Source organism: Globicephala melas, chromosome 15 (assembly GCF_963455315.2).
Source record: "Globicephala melas chromosome 15, mGloMel1.2, whole genome shotgun sequence".
Taxonomy (NCBI): domain Eukaryota; kingdom Metazoa; phylum Chordata; class Mammalia; order Artiodactyla; family Delphinidae; genus Globicephala; species Globicephala melas.
In genome coordinates this window covers 61,132,419-61,157,755 of record NC_083328.1, presented here as the reverse complement: position 1 = coordinate 61,157,755, position 25,337 = coordinate 61,132,419, and the positions used below count along the sequence as shown (strand labels likewise).

Genomic DNA, 25,337 nt, shown 5'->3' with positions numbered 1-25,337 from the left:
GCTCCCTCTCACTGGTGCAGGTCCCGTCCCTATTCTTTTGTCTCTGTTTATTCTTTTTTCTTTTGCCCTACCCAGGTACGTGAGGAGTTTCTTGACTTTTGGGCGGTCTGAGGTCTTCTGCCAGCGTTCAGTAGGTGTTCTGTAGTTGTTGTTCCACGTATAGATGTATTTCTGATGTATCTGTGGGGAGGAAGGTGATTTCCGTGTCTTACTCTTCCGCCATCTTCCCCCTCTCCCTCCCGCCATCTTCCCCTTCTCCCTCCTTCACTTTTGCTTAGGGGAGACTTTCTTTCCTCCAGTCATGGCCAGTTCATTTATTTATTTTGGCTGCGCTGGGCAGCATGTGGGATCTTAGTTCCCCAACCAGGGATCGAACCTGTGCCCCTTGCAGTAGAAATGTGGAGTCTTGAGCACTGGACCACCAGGGAAGTCCCATGGCCAGCTTAAAACACTGGGTTGCTGTATTCAGTGTCAGAGAAGATGATAACGTCTGTATACTGAGCATTTACTATGTGCCAGAAACTGTGTATTTTACAGGCATCAGCACGTTGAGTCCCACCACAGTCCTTGGGGGTAGTGCTGTTATTACCTCACTTTTGTAGATGAAGAAAGGAGACTCAGAGAAGTAGGAATAACTTCCCCAAGGTCACACAGCTAGTGTGGCAGAGCCAGAATTTGACCCATATTTGTCTCATTCTGTAGCCTATAAGTACCCCCCCCACCTTTTCAAATTATGGAGAATCTAAAAAAAAAAAAAAAAAAAGGTATAGAGAGGATAGTGAATGCCCACGTACCCATTAACCAGCCTCAGCAATTTGTTAATACAGTGTTAATCATGGCTGATCTTGTTTCATCTCTACTGCCCCCACTGAGTTGTTTTGAAGCAAGTACAAGACATATATTATTTTGTCAGTAATTATTTCAGTATATATCTCTAAAAGATGACTCTTTTTTAAAATAGACATAATGTGACTATCATATTTGAAATAATTGACAGTAGTTTCTTAATATTATCAAATATGTAGTTGATGTTCCAATTTCCCTCTTTGTCTTATAAATGTTCTTTTATGGTTGGTTTGTTCAAATAACGGAACATGAACACTCTCTCTTTTAAAAAAATTTATTGTAAAACAATCGCAAACTTGTAGAAAAGTAGCAGTACAGTACTTTTTTCTTTGAAGCTTTTGAGAGTAAGTTGCCCTGGTGCCCCCAATTCCCCAAATACTGCAGTGTGTATTTTGTGCAAACAGGAGCATTCTCCTGTACAACTGTAGTACAACCATCAGAATCAGAAAATTAAGCTTGTTAGATTACTACTATCCAGTCCTTAGACCCCCATTTAAATTCTCCACTTGGCTCAGAACTGTCATTTATAAGAAAAAGATTTAGTTTAGTACTACATGTTGTGTTAGCTGTCATTTTATCACTTTTTAGAAATTTGATGTGTCTTGGCATGGCTTTCTTTGTGTTTTGTTTGGGATATGTTGAGGCTACTTAGTTTGTGAGTTTATAATTTTCATCAAATTTGGAAAATTTTCATTTACTATTCTTCAGATATTTTTTCTGTACTCCTCCTTCCTGCCACCCGTCACCTGCCCCGTTTCTTCTCTCCTTCTCCAGTCACCTATATGTCCAACCACTTGATATTGTGTCATAGGACACTGAGGCTGTTCAGTTTTTTTTCTCTTTTTCATATCTGTGCTTCATTTTAAATAGTTTCTATTTTTCTGTCTTCAGGTTCATTATTCTTTTCTTTGGCAGTATCTCATTTGCTATTATGTATTGAATTAAAAATTTTAGATCATATATTTTTCATCTCTGTAATTTACATTTGTTTTTTTTAAAATATCTTCTGCTTCTCTTCTGTGTTCTTGTTTTCTTTTGAAACTTAGTATTTGAGCCTAATTATAATAGCTGGTTTAATATCTTTGTGATAATTCCATCACTGCTATCATTTCTAGGTCTGTTTCTATTGACTGACTTTTTTTTTTTTTTTTTTTGTGGTATGCAGGCCTCTCACTGTTGTGGCCTCTCCCGTTGTGGAGCACAGGCTCCGGATGCGCAGGCTCAGCGGCCATGGCTTACGGGCCTAGCCGTGCTGCAGCATGTGGGATCTTCCTGGACCAGGGCATGAACCCGTGTCCCCTGCATTGGCAGGCGGACTCTCAACCACTGTGCCACCAGGGAAGCCCCTATTGACTGACTTTTCTCTTGATTATGAGTCACATTTTTCTGCTTCTAGGCATATCTAGTGATTTTTGATTGGATGTTGGACATTATGTTGTCAGACATTATCTTTGAGTGTCTGGGTTTTGTGTTGGACTTTGTTCTGATAAGCAGTTTTGTTACTTGTTGTTTGTAGTTTTGTTTGATCCTTTCAAGGTTTTTTTTTTTTTTAATTGGGGTATAGTTGCTTTACAATGTTGTTAGTTTCTGTTGTACACCGAAGTGAATCAGCTATATGTATACATATATCCTCTCCCTCTTGGACTTCTCTCCTACCGCCCACCCCTATCCCACCCATCTAGGTTATCACAGAGCACTGAGCTGAGCTCCCTGTGCTATACAGCAGGTTCCCACTAGCTATCTGTTTTACACATGGTAGTGTATATATCAATGCTAATCTCCCAGTTCATCTCACCCTCCCCTTCCCCCCTGTGTCCACATGTCCATTCGCTATGTCTGCCTCTCTGTTCCTGCCCTGCAGATAGGTTCATCTGTACCATTTTTCTAGATTCCACACATCACACTGGTCAGAATGGCCATCAAGTCTTGTTTTTAATCTTTGCTAGAAAAGTTTTTTTATTCTAGGGATAGTTTAGTCTTAGTACTACTTATGGCTCTTCTAGAGTTGTTACTGCATATCCCAAGGAATCAGTGAGGACTATTTGGTGGTAGGACAGATGATTCATAGCCCTTTGTGAGATCTGGGAGCTAACCAGCTGGCAGTTCCCAGGTTACTTTCTTTGTCTGACATCATGGATTTTTGCTCCACACAGGGACGTATTATTATTCAGCAAAGACTCAGAGGGCCGCTATGCACATTTCTACAGCTCTTTTTCTGCTTAGCTCCCTCCTCTCTCGAACTTGCTCCACAATTTCCAGCTATTGCAGGCTCCCTGGACTTTGATCCAACTTTCCTCAATTCAGAGAGAACCACCATGCTCTGCCTTGAGATCTCCCTCCCCGCTTTGCATTCTCTGGTCTGGCACATGTCTTCTGGTAGAATGCAGGGGTGATTGAAGGGCTCACCCCATTTGTTTTCCTTCTCTTGGGGATCATAGTTTTGCAAATCTGTTGTCCAGTATCTGAAAATAGATGTCTCATATATTTTGTCCAGTTTCCTGTTATTTAAGGCCTGAGGATAAATTTGGTTTTTGTCACTTCATCATGATTGGAGCAGAAAGACTTGGGTATGTTCTGGAAATTAATACCATCATACTGGTTTTAGTATTCTCCTGGCCCAGTCTTTTGCATGTTGTGATGGAGACTCTGGCTTCCAGTCTGCCTATTCACTGGGACAAGTAACCCAGGCCAGACAACCCCAGAACATTCCTGAGACTATGAGAGTCTGAGACTATGAGACTCTGAAGTGAGAGTCCTTTTGCCAAGTGTATCACCCCTATGTACTTGGCATCAGGCCTGTTGGAGGTCCATTCCCGCAAAAGGTAATTTTGTAATCAAAGACTCGTTGATTGAATCATATATTATATTGTCAGAAAATTTTATTGAGCTTCCGTTGTGTGCTGTTTACTGCCCTTGTTGGTGAAGCAGCAGTAAAGCACTTAGTCTTGTGATTCCTTGGTTAAGAAATGCTCTATGGGGACTTCCCTGGTGGCACAGTGTTAAGAATCTGCCTGCCAATGCAGGGGACATGGGTTCGAGCTCTGGTCCGGGAAGATCCCACATGCTGCAGAGCAGCTAAGCCCGTGCACCACAACTACTGAGCCTGCACTCTAGAGCCCGCAAGCCACAACTACTGAAGCCCCGTGTGCCTAGAGCCCGTGCTCTGAAGCAAGAGAAGCCACCGCAATGAGAAGCCCACCGCAACGAAGAGTAGCCCCCACTTGCTGCAACTAGAGAAAGCCTGCACGTAGCAGCAAAGACCCAATGCAGCCAAAAATAGATAACTAAATAATTAAAAAAAAAAAAAGAGGTACCATACTTAAAAAAAGAAAAAAAAGAAATGCTCTATGGGTCAGACCCCTGGGGATCTGAGACAGACCAAGAACTGATGACTGTGACAGACTCATAACCTCTCCTCTGTTCTTTTGCAGCTCAGTAAACGCTCTGCCACTGACCTGTATGGCCGGAATGATGGAAACCTTAAGGTGATCTTTCCTGATGTAGCGATGGAGGATGTCACTAACCCTGGGCTTAGGGTCCAAGCCCAGCCTGGGGACTATGTGCTGGTGAAGGTAAGGTGTCCTTTTGCACTGTTGACTTGCACTGTGAAGTGGGTATTGGACTGGATAATTTGGGGGAATGAAATTTTTTTCTGGAGAAATTCTTTAGTAAAATAAAAATCTCTTCTCAACCTGACCAATGGAAGGGCACTTGAATTGAATTTTAGCCTGCTCCAAACTAGGCTTTTTGTTTTTCTTCTCTCCTGCCCTGAAAGGGTTCTTCCTGGGAATTTGGTGAGGTTGGAATACATAGTGGCAAGTAGTTTCCTGCTGCAGAGAGGCCAGGAAGTGTAAGTGATTTTAAGTGAGCTGATAGTTCTCTCTGTCAGAGATCAGCATGCCCTTCAAAGTCTCTGATGCTGCAGGCATCCCTAACTTACGTGTGCTCCAGTTTCCTGCATCCCTTCCCTGGACTAACAGGTCTAGTTGAATGGCTGTGGGATTTTCCCTTTCTCCCTCTCCCCATTTCACTGAGGATATTCCTCATTTCTTCCCTCCTTCATGAGTTTCTTCCTTCTTCTTTTTCTTCCTACACTACCACAGGTCTGCCACTGCCATCTTCCTTTTTTTCCTCATGTCCACTTTGCCCCAGAGCCAGAGACTGGCAGGACACGTACTGATGAGGTGGGCAGGAGTAAGACCACTTTTCCAACACTGAGCTTTGAAGCATCTGCAAAGAGAGAGGTGGCGAGAGGGTGATGCTTCTGCTGATGTTGTTCAGTGTTATGTCCTCCACCCTGTTCCTTAGTGCCTTACCCTCTCCTCTGCTTTCTGTCCTTGCTCTTCATCACCTCCCTCTGGAGTCATGGGAGCCATGGTTCATGGTGTGCAGCTGAGGGAGGCTCATTCCCCTGGCATGTAACTTCTGTAGATTGGCCTGGAAATACCAGCGCTCAGAACTTTTCTGTTCTGTCCATCTAACAAAAACAGTGATTTTTCATGTTGGGAACTTGATGATCCCCTTCCTTTCTGGCCTTGTCCTGACTGGGGATTGTCTTACTTTCAGCATTACCTAGAGATTTCCTAAATGAAGTAATTCCTACTAGGCAACAACGTGATTGATCTGGAAACAGTCTCTCATAGGCTCTTCTACTTGTTCATTCTTCCTTTTTGACATTGTCTTGTTTTCTTCTTTGTCTTCTGAATGTTTGCTTCTTTGATTTTCAGTTGCTTTTTCATACCTCTTCCTGTTCTCTTTCTACTATAGATAAGGGTTATTTGCAAGATGAGTTTGGTGGTATGGGTTGTAATGTTAGTATGATATTCTTTTGTAAAATGGAAAAATTCCATTTGTCAAGAAAGATAGAAAGGTGATACTTGGGACTCTTTTTTTGTTCCGATACTTACGTTACTTGGGACTCTTTTGATGCGAAGTGACATAAACCCCACAAGTGAGATTTAGTGAAAGGATCAGAATGAAGGAGAAGATGTGGAACCAGAGGTCTGTTGGATTTTTCTGTCACTTTTCTCATCTTTCTCTACTTAAGAGTCCCCGGGCTGTGCTAGAACCATTTCCTCATAAATTTCATTTTCTTGTCTCCCTTTCTTCTATGGTGCTTATTTGGCTAAACTCCAACCTTGGTGAAAGTGGTTATCTGCTTACTCTGCAGCCGCACCCTAGCAGCTGAACGTTGTTGGGGAAGAGCACACAGTTAATCTTTATTACATAGATTAGGTCAGATGATGGGATTGAAAACTCAAAATACGGTGGCTTAAATAAGGTAGGAGTTCTCTTTGTCATAAAAATCTAGATATAGAAGGTCCAGGACTGGTGATTTTGATGGCTCCATGATCACCAAGGGTCTAGGCTCCTTCTGTCTTTTGCTCTGCTGTGTGTGGCCTCCATTTTCAGGATTACCTTATGATTCAGGTTGGCTGTTCCAGCAGCCATGTCCTAGCTAGTAGCAAGCAGGAAGAAGAAAGGTGAAGGGCTTGTCCTCTTCCTTTTAGGACAGTTTGCAGAAGTTGCACATCCTATTTCCACCATGGTAACATATCACGCCAGGCTGCAAAGAAGCTGAGAAGTGTGGTCTTCATTCTGAATGATAATGTGCCCAGTTAAAAATTGGGAATTCTGAGGAGTAACTGAGGAAGAACAGGAGAACTGTTGGGGGACAAATAACAGTCTCTTCACATAAACCAACTGCACTCAGTTCACATTCATGCCATAAAACTCAAATGAATGGCGCTGAAATCCTAATCCTACTGTATTTCCCCAGTAAAGTAACTTTTCCACTCTCATTCTCCCTAAATCTTCGCTCACTTATCTAAATCCTAGTCTCAGCTGATGTCTTTGCCTCATATTTCATAGAGAAAATTGATACAATCAGGTGAAATCTCATTGTCTCATCATTATTTCTACCAGCTCACTCACATCTCCACCTGTCCACGCTATCTGCTCACGTGGGACTGTGTAGGAAATGTCTGCGTCGTCTGTCACGCTGCTCCTTGTGCTTTTTGCTTCCATCCGTTCACTTCCTCTCCAGATTTGCATTTGTCTCCTTTCTTTCTTGCATCCTAAACTTAATGTGGCCAAAATAGAATGAATTCTTCCCACTTCCCTGCAGCTTTCTTCTTTTCAAGTCTCCTCCATCTCAGCAAGTGGCACCACTCAGTTGCTCAACCTGAAAATATAGGAATCATCCTAGATACTTACTTTCCTGTACTCCCTATCAGTAGTTCATCTGTTTCAGCTCTACCTGTGGAATGTATCTGGGACCTGACCGTTTCTTTCCTTCTCTAAGCCATCATAATTTCTTGGTTGGGAGATTAGAGCAGCCTCCTCACAGGTTTTCTGTTTCTATATTTTGAAAATGAATTATTTATTGAAGCATATCATAAATGTAGAAAATTGCTCACAAGTATACTAGTTGATGAATCATCACAAAGTGACCCTACCCATGTGAATACCACCTGAATTAAGAAACAAAATATTTTCAGAACTCCCCAAACCCCTGTCATGTTCCTACCAGTTACTCTTTTCCCCTGCGTCCTAATTTCTAATACCATAGTTCAGTTTTGCTTGTTTTTGATATAAAATTGAATCATACAGTGTGTGTGTATATATATATATATTCTTAACATCTTTATTGGAGTATAATTGCTCTAATACAGTGTATATTTTTGATGCATGGATATTGTGCAATTCATCCATGATTATATTTATCCATATTATATGAATATACCACAATTTATATATTGGTCATTTTGGTTGTTTCCAGTTTGGAGCTATTATGAATAGAATTGCTACGACTATGCCTGTGTTTTAGTGCAAGTATATATTCATTTCTATAGGGTATATGGTTTGGAATTGCTGTGTAACAGGGTGTGTATAATAGAAATAGCCAAAATGGTTGTACCAGTTTACACTCCCACCAACAGTACCTGAGAATTTCAGAGGCTTCATATTCCTGTTTCCATTCTTGCCCTCTAGTCGTTCTGCCCCATAGAAGTCAGTGTGACCTTTCTAAATCAGATCACTCACTCATCTGCTTAAGCCCCACAGTGATTTCTCATTGGAGCCAGCATAAAATGCAGGGTGTCCATGGCCTTTTGTGATCTTCCCCAGCTACCTTTCCAACCTCATATGCCCTGTACTCTTTTTATTCTCTTTCCTCTAGTCTTGGTGACCTCCTTTTTGCCCCTCAGACCTAGTTCTAGTGTCAGGGACTGTGCACATGCTGTGTTGCTTAGGAGACTCTTGATTTTTGCCTGGCTGCCTTCTTTTAAACCTTCAAGTTCTCTTAAATGTCATCTCCTTGAGAGGCCCACTGTAGTGCTGAAAGCAGCTTCCCTCTGCCTTGCTTTTTTCACTGTTTACATTAGCCCATTTTATCTTCATAGCACTTTTTAGTGCCTGAAATAATTTTCGTTTGTTTATATATTGTCTGTCTTCTCTTGAAAGCTCTTTTGAGGGTAGGAAAAACATCTGTTTTGTTCTTCTTGATATCTCTAGCACGTAGGACAATTCCTAGAACACAATAGGCACTAAATAAATATTTACTAATGGACTGACTCATTCTTATGGTCAGAAATGAGGCCTCTGGTAATTTTGGGGGTCACATGCTTTCAGCTCTCAATTAGAGAAAAAAGAGAGCCTTTCTCACCAAATATTGGCCATAAATATCTTAAGGAGGAATTTGACTGGTACAGCCTGGATCACAGCTTACCTCTGGGATTAGGAGGGGCAGGGTCTGTGATAGGCAGCTCACACCTGAACTTTATGGTTGCCTCTGGGGAGAAGCCGTCTCCCAAGAGAAAAGGGAGAAGTGGCTGTTTGGGAATGACCTATTTTGGACTTCTTAACTTATATGCATTAGCATTGTATCAAACGTCTCTTCCTCTAAGCATTGGGGGCACAGAGGAACCATGCAGTCTCTGCTGGCCTGTTATCTCCATTAGATTCCTTTTGGTGGCCTCTCCTCTGGATGATTCACATTAAGTCCCTGTAGTTCAGTCCTGGTTACCTTGCCTTCTTCTGACTGGTTTTCTTTCAGATCACCTCAGCCAGCTCTCAGACACTTAAAGGACATGTTCTCTGCAGGACCACTCTGAAGGACTCTGCAGCATATTGCTGACCTGAGTGGTTGGCCTCTCATTCCTTCCCAGCGGGAAGAGAGATATGACTGGTCACTAATGAAAGAGGTAACGAAGCTTTGGAGACAAGCTGTAAGTGGTGAAGCAACTTTCTATGAAATGGAAAATGCATTTCTTTGCTCCTTTGTGAACAGCTTTTACAGTCATTAAATTTACCTAAACTAAAGTGGTCCCTTTTTATCTACTTTTACTTCATTTTTGCCTTGGTTAGTGTCTCTGAGATTTTCCCTATAGTTTCTGGATTAAGTGTTTCCCAGCCCGATTTCTACCAGAAAACCTCTCTGGTTTTCTCCCATGTACCCTAGGAATTGGAGACTGAAGGGGAGGCGAAGGTGGAGAGAACCATTTGCTTAGCAAAAACTGCTCTAGATCTTTCTAACATTTTGGTTTGATAACATTGACTTAGCTGCCTGTCTCCTCACTTTATTCTCATATTTTACCTGAGAATTTCCCTCATGGACCCCTTTTTTAGCCTGTCAGTTCATTCTTTTTTTTTTTTTTTTTTTGCGGTACGCGGGCCTCTCACTGTTGCGGCCCCTCCCGCTGCAGAGCACAGGCTCCGGACACGCAGGCTCAGCGGCCATGGCTCACGGGACCAGCCGCTCCGCAGCATGTGGGATCTTCCCGGACTGGGGCACAAACCTGTGTCCCCCCGCATCAGCAGGCGGACTCTCAACCACTGCGCCACCAGGGAAGCCCCTGTCAGTTCATTCTTTACCTTCAGGTCTGACAGCACTTGGAGTTTAGAAAGCATCATTACCTTATAGTAGGCTCTGAGGAGTCATTTTTGGCCCATTCACTACCAAGATTATGTCATTCTGTGGGGATCATGAGAAAAAAAATCCAAAAGATGGTAGTGTAGAATATTTGGAGTCAGAAGGACTTTCGTTGAATTCCCCACTCCATTGCTTCAGAGTTGTGTGAACTTGAGTAGTTACTTTATTATTCTTGTGTGCCTTGATTTTCTCTTGTGACATGGGGATAATAAAAAAATGCTTATCTCATATGGAGTTCAGTGAGATTATACTTGTAAAGAATTTAGCACTGTTTATGGAACATAGTAAATTTTTTTTTTTTTTTTTAGTTTATTTATTTATTTATTTTTGGCTGTGTTGGATCCTCGTTGCTGTGCGTGGGCTTTCTCTAGTTGCGGTGAGAGGGGGCTACTCTTCGTTGCGGTGCGTGGGCTTGCAGTGGCTTCTCTTGTTGCGGAGCACGGGCTCTAGGCGCACGGGCTTCAGTAGTTGTGGCTCGTGGACTCTAGAGCTCAGGCTCAGTAGTTGTGGCGCATGGACTTAGTTGCTCTGCGGCATGAGGGATCTTCCCGGGCCAGGGCTCGAACCCGTGTCCCCTGCACTGGCAGGCGGATTCTTAACCACTGCGCCACCAGGGAAGCCCCCATAGTAAAATCTTAACAAATGAGAGTGATCATTGAAAGATTTTGCTTCTAAAACAGACTGTGTATATTAGGATATGCTGAGGCTTTTATTGTGTGTCTGGCTATGATCTCCTTTGACCCCTTCCACTGACCTGCATGGTAGCCTTTGGGAATCCCAGGCCAGGAACATCTTCCTCACCTGTCGGTATGGCTTGAGGGGGTTGATTTCTGCCCTCAAGATCCATCTTCTACTCAAGAAATGTTTGTTATGGCTCTTCACCTCAGTTCTTCATTCAAAATATGTGAAAAATTCTTTTTTGGAAATTTTATTTTACTTTTTATGAAAAAGTGAAACATACATGTGGTAAATAATTCAAACAATACAGTAGGTATCTGTAATTGGTCCGTTTCCTTCCCATCACTTTTTTCTAATCCCCTAGTTCCTTTTTAAAAATCCAGCACTTGGGACTTCCCTGGTGGTCCAGTGGTTAAGACTCCGCGCTTCCACTGCAGGGGACACGGATTTGATCCTTGGTTGGAACTAAGAGCCCACATGCTGCAGGATGTGGCCCCCCCCCGCCAAAAAAAAAAGCCAGCACATTTATCATTTTCTAATATGTCTTTTCAGATATAGTCTCTGTATATATGGTGTTTAGTGTGTGTATTTGTTTCATACAAATGGTTATACACCATGTACACTACTAACAGCTTTATTGAAGTATGTGTAATTGACATACAACTGATATGCACACATTTCAAGTGTATAGTTTGGTAAGTTTTGACCTATGTATATAACCATGTATAAACCATCACCAAATCAAAATAGTGAATATATTCATCACCCCTGAAATTTTTCTCATGTCCCTTTGTAATCCCTCTCGCCTCTGATCCCCCATCCCCAAGCTACCATGGATTTTTCTGTCATGCCTTTTGACATGTTGTGTTTAATACTTCCCAATTTCCCTTTTGATTTTTTTCTTTGACCAATGGGTTATTTAGAACTGGGTTATTTAATTTCTACATGTTTGGGGATTTTCCTGAGATCTTTGTGTTAGATTTCTAATTTAATTACGTTGTGGTTAGAGAACATACTTTGTATGACTTTAATCATTTGAATTTTATTGAGACTTGTTTAATGGCTCAGAGTATGATCTGTCTTTGTAAATGTTCAGTGTACACTGGAGAAGAATATGTATTCTGCTGTTGTTGGGTGTAGTGTTCTGTAAATGTCAGTCAGTTCACATTAAACCTATAATATCCTTGCCTACTATCTATCAAGTTCTATCAGGTATTGAGAGAGGGGTATTGAAAATTTTTTTTTTAAATTTTATTTATTTATTTACTTTTGGCTGTGTTGTGTCTTCGTTTCTGTGCGAGGCCTTTCTCTAGTTGTGGCAAGCGGGGGCCACTCTTCATTGCGGTGCGCCGGCCTCTCACTATCGCGGCCTCTCTTGTTGCGGAGCACAGGCTCCAGACGCGCAGGCTCAGTAGTTGTGGCTCACGGGCCTAGCTGCTCCGCGGCATGTGGGATCTTCCCAGACCAGGGCTTGAACCCGTGTCCCCTGCATTGGCAGGCAGATTCTCAACCACTGCGCCACCAGGGAAGCCCGAAATTTTTGAAAATAATTATGGATTTGTCTCTTTCCCTCTTGCAGTTCTACAATGTTTTGCTTCATGTATTTTGAAGCTATGTTAATACATGAATAAACATTTAGGATTTTTATGTCCCCTTGATAATTGATTCCTTTATCAACATGAAGTGACCTTCTTTACCCCGGTAATATTTTTTGCTTTGAAATCCACATTGTCTAATGTTACTGTAACCCTATATAGCCACTTTGACTGATTCCCTCTCCCTTTTCGTTGCGATGTAATTCACCTACCATTAATTTCACCATTTTAAAGTATGCAGTTCAGTGGTTTTTAGTAAATTGATGAGGTTATGCAACCATTACCACTGTCTAATTCCAGAACATTTTCATCTCTCCAAAAAGAAACCCCATGCCTGTTAGTGGTCAGTTCTCATTTTCCACTCCCCCCAACATCCCTTGGCAAACACTACTATCCTTTCTGTCTCTATGCATTTGCCTATTCTGGACATTTTCTTAATATATAAATGTAATAATACAATATGTGGTTTTTGTGTCTGGTTTCTTTCACTAAACATAGTGTTTTCAAGGTTCATCCATGTTGTGTAATGTGTTAGTCCTTCATTCCTTTTTTATCGTTGAATAATGTCAATCATTGGTAATACTCCATGTTAATAGAATGTATTGATTACTAATTCAGTCTCCTTACTAGTTATAGATCTGTTTATATTTTCCATTTCTTTTTGAGTCAGATTTGGTAGGTTGTGTATTTCTAGCAATTTGTCCATTTCAACCAGGTTATCTAATTTATTGGCATAAATTGTTCATAGGATTTTTTTGTAATCCTTTTTATTTCTTTTGTTTTGCTTGCTTTGGGTTTAGTTTGCTCTTCTTTCTCTAGTGCTTATGGTGGCAGGTAGGTTATTGATTCAAGATCTTCTTTTTCTTTTAAAAATAGACTTTGTTCTTCTAGAGTGGTTTTAGGTTTACAGCAAAATAACAAGAAAGCACAGAGCATTCCCATATACCTCCTGCCTCGTGCCCATGTACAACCTCTCTCACTATCAACATCCCACGCCAGTGTGGTACATTTGTTACAATTGATGAACCTACATTGACTTAACATTATCATCAAAAGTCCAGAGTTTACACTACGGTTCTCGCTTGATGTTATACATTCTGTGGAGTTTTACAAATTTATAGACTTGTATCCATCATTATAGTATCATACTGAATAGTTTCCTTGCTCTAAAATTCTGTTCATCCCTCCCTCCTGCCAACCTCTGGCAATCACTGAATTTTCTACTGTCTCCATAATTTTGCCTTTTCCAGAATGTTATATAGTTGGAATCATACATTATGTGGCCTTTTCAGATTGGCTTCTTTCAGTTAGTAATATGCATTTAAAGTTCCTCCATGTCTTTTCATGGCTTTATAGCTCATTTCTTTTTAGTGCTGAATATTATTCCATTGTATGGATATACTACACTGGATAAATGTATTTATTCATTCACCTAATGAAGGTCATCTTGGTTGCTTCCAAGTTTTGGCAATTATGAATAAAGCTGCCATAAAACATCTGTGACAAGTATTTGTGTGGACATAAGTTTACAACTCATTTGGGTAAATATCATGGAGCGTGATTGCTGGGTCATATGTGAAGAGTATGTTTAGTTTTATAAAAAACTGCCAAACTGTCTTCCAAAGTGGCTGCACCATTTTGCATTTTCACCAGCAATGAATGAGAGTTCCTGCCTTATCAACATTTGTTGTTGTCAGTGCTTGGAATTTTACCCATTCTAATAGATGTGTAGTATAGTAGTATCTTGTTATTTTATTTGCAGTTCCCTAATGACATATGTTGAGCATCTTTTCATATGCTTCTTTGCCATCTGTGTCTCTTTGGTAAGATGTCTGTTTAGATCTTTTGTCTGTTTTTTTTTTTTTTTTTTTTTTTGCAGTACGTGGGCCTCTCACTGTTGTGGCCTCTCCCGTTGCGGAGCACAGGCTCTGGACGTGCAGGCTCAGCGGCCATGGCTCACGGGCCCAGCCGCTCTGTGGCATGTGGGGTCTTCCTGGACCAGGGCATGAACCCGTGTCCCCTGCATCGGCAGACGGACTCTCAACAACTGTGCCACCAGGGAAGCCCTTTTGTCTGCTTTTTAATCAGGTTGTTAATTTTCTTATTGTTGGATTTTAAGAGTTCTTTGTATATTTTGAACTTCCCTGGAGGTCCAGTGGTTGAAACTCCGCATTTCCACTGCAGGGGATGTGGGTTTGATCCCTGGTCGGGGAACTAAAATCCGGCATTCCACGCAGCGTGGAGCAAAAAAAAAAAAGAAGAGTTCTTTGTATATTTTATATACATTTATTTATTTATTCATTTATTTATTTTTGGCTGTGTTGGGTCTTCGTTGCTGCTCATGATGGGCTTCCTCTACTTGGCAGGGTGAGTGGGGGCTATGCTTCCTTTCGGTGTGAGGGTTTCTCATTGTGGTGGCTTCTCTTGTTGCAGAGTAGGGCTCTAGGCACACGGGCTCAGTAGTTGTGGCTTGCATGCTTCAGTAGTTGTGGCTCGCGGGCTCTAGAGCGCAGGCTCAGTAGTTGTGGTGCACGGGCTTAGTTGCTCCGTGGCACGTGGGATCCTCCTGGACCAGGGCTCAAACCTGTGTCCCCTGCATTGGCAGGCAGATTCTTAACCACTGTGCCACCAGGGAAGTCTCTTCTTTGTATATTTTGAATACCAATCCTTTATTAGATATATGCTTTGCAAATATTTTCTCCCAGATTGTGCCTGGTCTTCTCATTCTCTTAACTTCATCTTTCACAGAGCCAAAGTTTTTAATTTTAATGAAGTCCAACTTCTTAATGACCTCTTTCTTAGATTGTGCCCTTGGTGTTGTGCCTAAAAAGTAACTGCCAAACTCAAGGTCACCTAGATTTTCTCCTATGTTATCTTCTAGGATTTTTATATATATTTTTTTGCATTTTCTTGGGAGTTATTTTTTATTGAATTTGAATTTACGTAAAATTAAATGCTCATATTTTAAGTGTACATTTTGATGTGTTTTGACAATGTGTACACTTTCGTAACCACCATCCCAATCAAGATATAGAATATTTCCCATCACCCCACAAATTTCCCAGTGCACCTCTCCAGTCAACCCTCCCGCTAAGGCAACTACTGCTCCAATTTCTATTACATTAGCTTAGTTTTGTCAGTTCCAGAAATTCATTTACAGACTGTACAGACTATACAGTAAGCAACTTTTGTGTCTGGTTTCTTTTGCTCAACATAATGTTTTGAGATATATCCATGTTGTTGTACACATCAGTTCATTCCTTTTTATTACTGATTAATATCTTATTGTATGAAAATATCACAATTTGTATGTCCATTCACCTGTTGGTGGACATTTGAGTTGTTTCAAGTTTTAGTCTTTTATGAATAAAGCTGTGAGGAAAATCCTTGCCCATTTTGGACATATTTTTTATTTCTCATTGGTGAATGACCAGAACTAAAATTGCTGGGTCATAGGGTAGATATATGTCCCAACACACTTTTGTTCTTTTATTCCTGAGAATGAAGTTCACAAAACATTTTGCCTTCTTCTGGCCTCCACCCCATCACAAGAAAGTTCATATTAATCTCCAAAAATAAGTAATACGTATTTAGCGCTCACTGTGTGCTAGAACCAGGGATAAGCTTTCTGCATGCATTACCTCATTTAATCTTTTTATTTTATTTTATTTTATTTTTTTTCACATACACGCTGTATTTTATTTTTACAAGAGATAAACTGACACCAAGCATTGTAAATGGATGACCACAACAAAAGCAACGATTACAATTACCAAACAGAAAACACACTCATACTATGTCATAATATTGACATTCAGTCCAGTAATCCTCCACTGTAACAGCTCCTTTACTTTGCAGTGAAAATTGATTTGTATATTTTTTGCCTCTGAGTCCTTGTGGGATTTTTTTTTTATTCAAACAGAAAGTCACAAAAATTATAATCATCCTCATCAGTTCACTCAGTCCCATGTAATTAATTTTTTTTTCATCTTGATCTTTTGTTAGCACTTTTATGAATTCATCAGTTTTCCATTAGAGTTCTGAAAATGCTTATTCATTCAGTTCAGCAATATAATCAGTTACCAGAAACCTGTACTTGTCAGAGTCTTTTCCATGAATTCCTTGAAGATGAAACCCTTTTATAGGAACATATTTGCAAAAGCATCAGAGTATACCCAGAACTGTCTGTAAATGACAAAAGACTTAAAAATGACCACGGTTAAAGATTTGATGAAAGTTCATAATAATGCAATTGACAAGGAAATTTAGTTATTTCTGAGATACACATTTTAAAATAATGACTAGAATTATGACTTATAACATTATACCAGAACATATAAGATTTTTAGAAATTTCATGTAACGTCTGAAACATTTATATTAACATATTTCCATACAAATAACCCTAAGAAAGTTTAGTATTAGTTGGTTTTTTTGGTTTGTTTGTTTTTTTGCAGTACACGGGCCTCTCACTGCTGTGGCCTCTCCCATTGTGGAGCACAGGCTCCGGACGCGCAGGCTCAGCAGCCATGGTTCACAGGCCTAGCCGCTCCGCAGCATGTGGGATCTTCCCAGACCGGGGCACAAACCCGTGTCCCCTGCATCGGCAGGCGGACTCTCAACCACTGCGCCACCAGGGAAGCCCTGTTTGTTTTTTTATACTGCAGGTTTTATTAGTCGTCAATTTTATATACATCAGTGTATACATGTCAATCCCAATCACCCAATTCTGCACACCACCATCCCCACCCCACCGCAGTTTTCCCCCCTTGGTGTCCATACGTTTGTTCTCTACATCTGTGTCTCAACTTCTGCCCTGCAAACCAGTTCACCTGTACCATTTTTCTAGGTTCCACATACATGCGTTAATATACGAAATTTGTTTTTCTCTTTCTGACTTACTTCACTCTGTATGACAGTCTCTAGATGTATCCACTTCTCAACAAATGACTCAATTTCATTCCTTTTTATGGCTGAGTAATATTCCATTGTATATATGTACCACAACTTCTTTATCCATTCGTCTGTCGATGGGCATTAAGTTGCTTCCATGACCTGGCTATTGTAAATAGTGCTGCAATGAACATTGGGGTGCATGTGTCTTTTTGAATTATGGTTTTCTCGGGGTATATGCCCAGTAGTGGGATTGCTGGGTCGAATGGTAGTTCTATTTTTAGTTTTTTAAGGAACCTCCATACTGTTCTCCATAGTGGCTGTACCAATTTACATTCCCACAAACAGTGCAAGAGGGTTCCCTTTTCTCCACACCCTCTCCAGCATTTATTGTTTGTAGATTTTTTGATGATGGCTGTTCTGACCGGTGTGAGGTGATACCTCATTGTAGTTTTTTTTTTTTTTTTTTGCGGTACGCGAGCCTCTCACTGTTGTGGCCTCTCCCGTTGCGGAACACAGGCTCCAGACGCGCAGGTTCAGCGGCCATGGCTCACGGGCCTAGTCGCTCCGCGGCATGTGGGATCTTCCCAGACCGGGGCACGAACCCGTGTTCCCTGCATCGGCAGGCGGACTCTCAACCAGTGCGCCACCAGGGAAACCCCTCATTGTAGTTTTGATTTGCATTTCTCTAATGATTAGTGATGTTGAGCATTCTTTCATGTGTTCGTTGGCAATCTGTATATCTTCTTTGGAGAAATGTCTATTTAGGTCTTCTGCCCATTTTTGGATTGGGTTGTTTGTTTTTTTGATATTGAGCTGCATGAGCTGCTTGTATATCTTGGAGATTAATCCTTTGTCAGTTGCTTCGTTTGCAAATATTTTCTCCCATGCTGAGGGCTGTCTTTTTGTCTTGTTTCTGGTTTCCTTTGCTGTGCAAAAGCTTTGAAGATTCATTAGGTCCCATTTGTTTATTTTTGTTTTTATTTCCATTTCTCTAGGAGGTGGGTCAAAAAGGATCTTGCTGTGGTTTATGTCATAGAGTGTTCCGCCTATGTTTTCCTCTAAGAGTTTTATAGTGTCCGGCCTTACATTTAGGTCTTTAATCCATTTTGAATTTATTTTTGTGTATGGAAAACTCCCGTTCTTTTAAATGTTTTTCAGAAAACAAGTTCTCTTTTCAGTTTTCTCTGAATGTAGGGTTAGATAGATGGGAAGAAGGGGAAATTTGAGTCAGGGTGTCAGAGAATGAGAGGCTCCAGTAGTCACAAGGTGATAGTGTAGATGAGTTAGGCATATGTAGTGGGGGTGTTTCTAATCTCAGGGTTAGGACTTACATGGTAACTGAAGGAGCAGTACGCAATGAATCTGCCTAGGAAAGAGTGGGAGGACCAGAGGGAGCTGGTGGGAGAGCCCTGAACAGACTGTGATGCCAGGGCCCACTGGCCCCTCTTTGTTACTCTGAAGACTGAAGTGCAGAGTGAGCTTTAGCGTGAAAGGAAAATGTTTATATTTCTTTTTCTTACCGATTTAAGCACTTGAACCTTGGCATTGTTAGTGAGTTTGAGATTACTCCTGGTGGAATATTCCATTGATTTAAATTTTCTGAAGTAAAGAAGGAGCATCTTATGATATGAGTTGAAAGAAACAATGACTAGGCTGGGTTGTTTTAGCCACAGTCAGCTGGAGGATATCTTTGGGCAGTGTATGGCTCTAGGAGAAATCTCTCCCCTGCTCATTCAACGGAGGGATTTGAGTTAAGACATAGTCTCTCCCAGTCTTTTGTGTGTGTGAGGGTAAGTTCCCAAGGACCCTAGAACTAACTGGAAATCTGATGGACATTATATGTGCGGAGGATTGATACCAAGAGATATGCCGCCATGTCTCCCCTCCCTACCTTGAGAAAACAGAAGAATTAAGCCCTACTGTTTTGATTTCATTTGCAGTACATTGAACCCCCTAGAGTTCATCATAAATATGTACAGATGGCATTTTGCATCATATCTCTTGATGGTTATAAGGGTTATGAACGCACACTCTTGCATTTCCCAAACCCCAGTATCTATGTGACTAGGTGACTTGGTCCCTGTTTCCTGCCATGATGCTGTTGTTCTGAAAACACCTAGTGGGCTGGATTCCATTTGGAAGTGTAGAAGGGACATTTTGATTTGTTTTTCATGTTTTGCCATCTCAAGATGCTGAAGTCCCTATCTAAAAACAAAAAAGTGCTTTTCAATCACAGTGGTCAGACGCCGTGTCACATTCTGGAGTGTGGTTTCCCATCTTTGTACCTTTCTTGTGACACTGACTCTTGTAGGTGTTCACATTATTAGTTCCACATACCAACAGTGGCAAGCAGTAATTTCTTCAGAACCACAGGTATCACATTTTGCACCTCGTCCATCTGAAAGAGATGGGTAGAGCTTTTTTGTTAGTATATCTGCTAGTCCCCCAGGTAGTCCTCACATCAGGGAAAGTGGTCTTAGGTGCCTCTGTACATATGGGCTTTTTTCCTGGTGGAAGAAGTCTGGTACTCTACAAGGCTATGAGGGGAAGTGGATCTTAATCTATCTCTCAGGCCTCTAATTCTTTGGGAATTTTCAAAGGCCCTTCAGTAGGTTTTGATGCCTCAGGTGGCTCCTTTACCAGTGATTTTTGGGCTCCTTTTATGTTCCAGACATTGCTGTAGGCACAGTGGTACAGCCACGTGCCCTCAGGCCAAATGTGAATTCAGTATTTTGGGGAGGATGGATGGTGCCTCCTTTGGATCCATTCTGAGTCCCTCCCTGATCTGGTCGTCCTCGCTGGTGCTATGTTTACCTCCCTTCTTTTGCATTCCCCTCAAGAGGCCGATGTGTCCATGCGACCTACCCTTTGCACATCCTGTTCCCTCTACCTGGTACACACTTGTGCCCTCTGGTAAACTGCTCCTTCTTCAGGGCTGAGTTCAGGCATCATTTTCTCAGTGAACCCACAGTCTGCCTTCCATTTCATGCTTCCTCCACTCTGTCTTCTTCATGCTCAATTGACAGCTATTTGCATGAGTGTCTGTGTTCCCTGTCAGGTGGGTAGTTATGTGGCGTCAGGGTTCATGCCTTTTGTGATCCTTCCCTGGCACAGAGCTTGGCCTAACACATATCTGCCCGGTGCAGATAAGATGAAGCAACCCCAGGCTTGCACCAACTCCCAGAGTCTACCTCTCACATGACTCCCCACTATCTCACGGCTGACATATGGGACATAGACATAAGGTTGTTCACCTCTGGGTACCCATTGTGTGCCTCCGTCCAGTGTGTGGTTACCAGACTCTTAATGATGTGGCTTATTTATTTATGGTTTTAATCTGTTCCTGTCCTCCTGCTTAAACTAGAGGGTCACTTCTGGAGTCTGGGACCTCATCACCGTTTCATGTTATAGATTTAGGGCTGGACACGTAGTGATGCTCACTAAATGTTTGTTGAATGAAAGTGTGAACATGTGGGAGATCAAATGTCTTAAATGCGGAGGTGGTTGGTGAACCTTCTGTAAGTTTCCATATCTCTTTCTGGAGCCTGGTCCCTGGGTCCCACCCTTGCTCTCCCCACTTGCGTACCTCCCAGGTCTCGTCTGGGGCTCCATGTGCTTGCTCTGTAGAACAAGGACTGAAAACCTCTGATGGGAAGTGTGAGGCTATGGGAGGCTGGATATCCTCCTGTGAGCCAAGGCAAAATTAGAATCTAGATCATTTTTTTCCTTCCAGTGGACCCCCAAGACTTCTTGGTGTATGAGAATCACCCAACACTAAAAAAGCACAGACTCTAGGCCTTCCTTTAGGTCACTGACTGAATGTGGCATTCCAGTACTGAGCTTGGGGAACCAAGTTTTAAGAGCTTCCCAGAGAGAACCTAGGTTTGGAGCCTGCAGTCCTGCTCCACATTGTGCCTGTGATCTAGTCTGTGTGATCTTTTCCTTTGCAGAGTCCCCGTTTCACTGAGTGCCTGGCTTTAAAATAATTTCTCCTCTATTATAGATAAATGTTTTGAAAATCAAATCGACTTACAGCCTCAGGGGGTGTCACTCTGTATTGAGAGCTGTCAGGAAACAAAATACAAGGAAAAATTATTTTTAAATAAAAATTATTAACCAGTTCTAAAGTAGAGTTTAGGTATTAGTTCAGTTGCTTCTTTTTTAAAATTTTATTTATTTGTTTTTGGCTGTGTTGGGTCTTCGTTGCCGTGCGCAGGCTTTCTCTAGCTGCGGTGAGCAGGGGCTACTCTTTGTTGCGGTGCGCGGGCTTCTCATTGCGGTGGCTTCTCTTGTTGTGGAGCACGGGCTCTAGGCTCATGGGCTTCAGTAGTTGTGGCATGAGATCTCAGTAGTTGTGGCATGCGGGCTCAGTAGTTGTGGCACATGGGCTCTAGAGTGCAGGCTCAGTAGTTGTTGCGCATGGGCTTAGTTGCTCCATGGCACGTGGGATCTTCGCAGACCAGGGATCAAACCCATGTCCCCTGAATTGACAGGCAGATTCTTAATCACTGCGCCACCAGGGAAGTCCCAGTTCAGTTGCTTCTTAAAGTCACGTATAAAATTTATTTTTTATTTAAAAAAATTTTATTTTTACTTTTATTTTTTAACATCTTTATTGGAGTATAATTGCTTTACAATGTTGTGTTAGTTTCTGCTGTATAACAAAGTGAATCAGCTATATGAATACATATATCCCCATATCCCCTTAAAATGTTGAATACAGAGGGGAAAGAGCAAATTTAAGGTGAATAAGAGCACGTGAGTAAAACTTCCTTCTGATTTCCCTGTGATCATCCAAGTATTTCCCAAGGGCCTTCTCCATTACTCTTCGCATGTGATTTGAATTGGGTTTTTGATATTGCTTCCTGTGCTGACGAACGTTGAGGGGTTTGTAGTTGCAGACAAGTACCTCTCAATCTTGATGTCCGCTATCAGTTTGTCTTTTGAAATCTTGCATGCATGGGAGATGATTAAATCCTGCATTAATATAAAACAAACATGAGTTAAAAAAATACCTTCACCACGCTACTCAGCAAACATGTCATATTGTGATATGACCAACAAGGTCACAGGTGAGGCCTGGAGTGGAGATGACCGGGTCTCAGGGGACCACCTGTTTAGTCTTCCCTCAAGGCTGAGCCTACCAGCCTGGTTGGTCTCCTCCTCCTAGGGACACACTGTGGCCCCCAGGGTTTTGGTATGAGTTCCCCCTACAGAACACTCTTCTTTCCATGTGACCTCTGCTCCTGCTAGTTCCTCCTCACAGCTCAGTCGTGATTTGTTACTTAGCACTCACCGTCTGCCGAGTGGCAAACTTCTCACCATCCTTTTCCATGTCAACCCAGTAGGTGGCGTGGATTTTGTTTCTTGACAGGTGGTTGTAGACTATTTTGGTGATCTTTGCACCTAGGTTACTCATCTGTTGTAAAGAAGTCATCATTTAGAGTGTGGAGAGGAAGAAGGACTGCAGGATGTTACATTGCGAGATATCCATGCATTGCTTGGTTCTTTTATTTAAATATTTATTGATCCTGCAGTATGCATTGGTCACCTTGCTGGGTGCTGGTACAGGTGATATGACCACACAGACACTAATTCCAGACATTTCCCTTTATCTCATTTCCTTTCTCGGAAGGACAGTGGGGCATATAACACAGGGACACATTTTCTGTTACTCCTCATCCTGTTTAAAGCCCGTTTCTTTCTATGCTCTTGTGGCAGATAGTTGTGCACTTGATGATTTTGGGAGACTCTGGTAAGGAAACATTGTACATTGCTGAAATAGAGCCTGACACAGAGAGGACTTAAGGTTAGTATTTTGTTGTAACTACTGCCTTCTACCGCTTTTGGGGCGGGGGGCAAGTGAATACCTCATATGTAGATAAACCCACCCCCTTGCACATGCTTTGACTATTGGTAAGTTGCTTCTCTCACTTTGGTCACCTGTAAAGTGGGAATAAGAAGCTCTACCTCTCAGTGCTGTTGTGAGGACGAAATGACATCATGTAAAGACACCTGGCTTTGTACCTGGCACATAGGAGACACTCAGAAAACATTTGTCCTCCTGTGCCCCTGCTTTCTCCTTTTCCCCAGTGTAAGCAAGGACCCACTTATATGACCATTAAGGGAAAATATGTATCCCATAGCATTTCCTCATATTTATCTATGGAAGAATGTTCCAGAACCTACTTGTATTTCTACCTTCTCAAACTTAGAGGTTGATAGACTAGACTTAAGCGAAGAGGAGAGTGGAGGAGCCATGTGGGTAAGGCTTACCTTGACAGAGCTCTGCCTGGCACTGTTAGTGATGATTTCCTTGAGCATTTCTTGGGACAAAATTACAGCAGTGTTGACATTTTTAGGATCTGGAGGAAGGGGACTTCCAGGCACAGGGGATGTATTTTGGTTAAAGTGGGTCTAGAGGGAGAACAAGAGAAAAATCCCTGTTATCATGTGAGACTACCATCAATTTCAGTATCTTTGGAGGCCTGGCTCTGATGTTGAGGAGTGAGGTGGCCCGGTGTGAGCACCCCAGTGGATGAGCATGAAGGCAAAGGGCAGTTGACCTCCCAGCCTCCATGTTGCAGGACCGTGGGGGCGTGGCGGGGTTTGTGGAGACGGAGAGAGGAGCCCCTTAGAGAGGAGGAAGCACTGCTCTCTCCAGCTGATTAGCCCTGAAGCAGACGGCTCGGTCCCCCAGACCTCTGATATTCCAAGAGAAGCCACACATCTTCATTTTTCAGGTGAATTCCTCCATTTAAGTAGTGCTTCAAGTAACATGTGTGTGTATGCATGTTTATACGTAACTCACAGTTCTCCCAACCTTAGAATGACTTTCTTCTCAAGCAAGCTCAAGCAAGGCTCATCTTATCTGTGGAATTCTGGCCTCCATTGAATAATTCCTCTTCCTTTCATACGCATTTCGCTCTCTGTTTATAAAATACAGACCCCACATGGCAGGAAAAGTTCAGAGAAGTATGAAGAAGGGAAAAGAGATTCTGAGTGACGGCACTGGTATTTCTCCTTTTTTTTTTTTTGTTTGCATAGATCTAATGTCATTTTTATTTTGCTTTTGAAAAATTAACAGTACCTTCATAAGCATTTTTGTACACCATTACATTTTTTGAGAATTTTCTAATCTCATGCTTGACTCAGATATTTCCTTTTTGTTCTTTTCTAGTTTTTTTTTCTTTCCCCATCATTAATATCTGTATTTCTTTGTACTTAAATATATCTATACTCAGGATGTTTAATACAGATGGATTCACAGAAGTGGGTCCAAAACCTTGCCTCTCCTCATGGCCTAGATTTGCATTCCCTGGGTGGGTGAGTCGGCACTTTCTGTTTTCTTATGTATTGTCCGTTGAGTGTCTAGACCTGTGCTGGACACGTCCTACTGGTCGAGAAATGGTCATCGTTGTAATGCCTCACAGGGATTGTACATATGGAAGTGAATACATGGCCGGCCCCTATGGCAGGCTTTTAGGTGTTATGGTTGAAGCCTGGGAGATTCACTCTGTGGTGCCAGTGTCACGCCTTGGTCATAGTTGGCACTCAGCATTGAGTGACCAATACTAGAGCGGGGATCTGAGGGAGTGGGTATGGGGTCCCTTTGGATAGGGTGTTCGGGGATGGCCTCCATGTCAAGTGACATTTTATATCAGATGTGTGTGATATGAAGGATCCAAATGGGTGCAGGAGGATTGGAAAGTACACAGTGTCTCAGGCAGACAAGAGCATGAATGCAGTCCTGGGGGATTTTAAACATGGTTGTTACATGATTTGTTCAGCCCCTTTTCCTTTCCCTAATTGCCTCAGGAATGAGGCTTGAATGGTGTCAGTAGCCTGCTGTGGTGCTCATCTGTATTCAGGATTTTCCAGTCTCTAGCCCAGGCTCCTTCTCACTTATTGTCTCATTTAATAGCTCCCCAAATTCTAGAGCCTATTCTCTGGGCCTCAGGTTTTTCCTATAATTTAGAGAAGGCCCAGTTCTCTGTTAGGTTCCTACCACTCGATGTTTTGTGATTTTGTACGTCCTGTTATGATCATGCTGTGGTATTCCCACAGCTTTACAATGCAAGAGTGTGGGAGAGGGAGGCGATTTTGACTGATGGGATGGTTAATGCCTGAAGTGGGGGAGTAGGGGCTGGGGTGGGGATTGGGCTGGGTCCCTGCCTTCAGGCTCAGCATTTTGCTGCAGGGCCCTCCCCAACTTCACTGCTCTCATACTGTGAACCTCAGCTACAGTTTCAGTTGCCAAAGATCCCATTTTGGAATTGGCTGGAATGTTAGATGCATAGAACAAATGACATTGACCTTTTCCAGAGGGCAGAACCTAGGCAGAACCTATACATGGTGATAAGCAGAAGACAAAACCCAACTGTCCTGGGT

General features: G+C 42.1%; 1 protein-coding gene across 1 annotated transcript in view; it reads left to right on the top strand.

Annotated features, from left to right (window-relative positions):
- The window catches only part of CDK5RAP1 (CDK5 regulatory subunit associated protein 1), a 47,198-nt gene extending 33,386 nt beyond the window's left edge, over nt 1–13,812 (top strand). The window contains 2 exon segments of the mRNA XM_030830909.2: nt 4,278–4,418; nt 8,903–13,812. Coding sequence (XP_030686769.2) covers nt 4,278–4,418; nt 8,903–8,983 — 222 coding nt within the window. The 3' untranslated portion in view covers nt 8,984–13,812.
- The last annotated feature ends 11,525 nt before the right edge of the window (nt 13,813–25,337 follow it).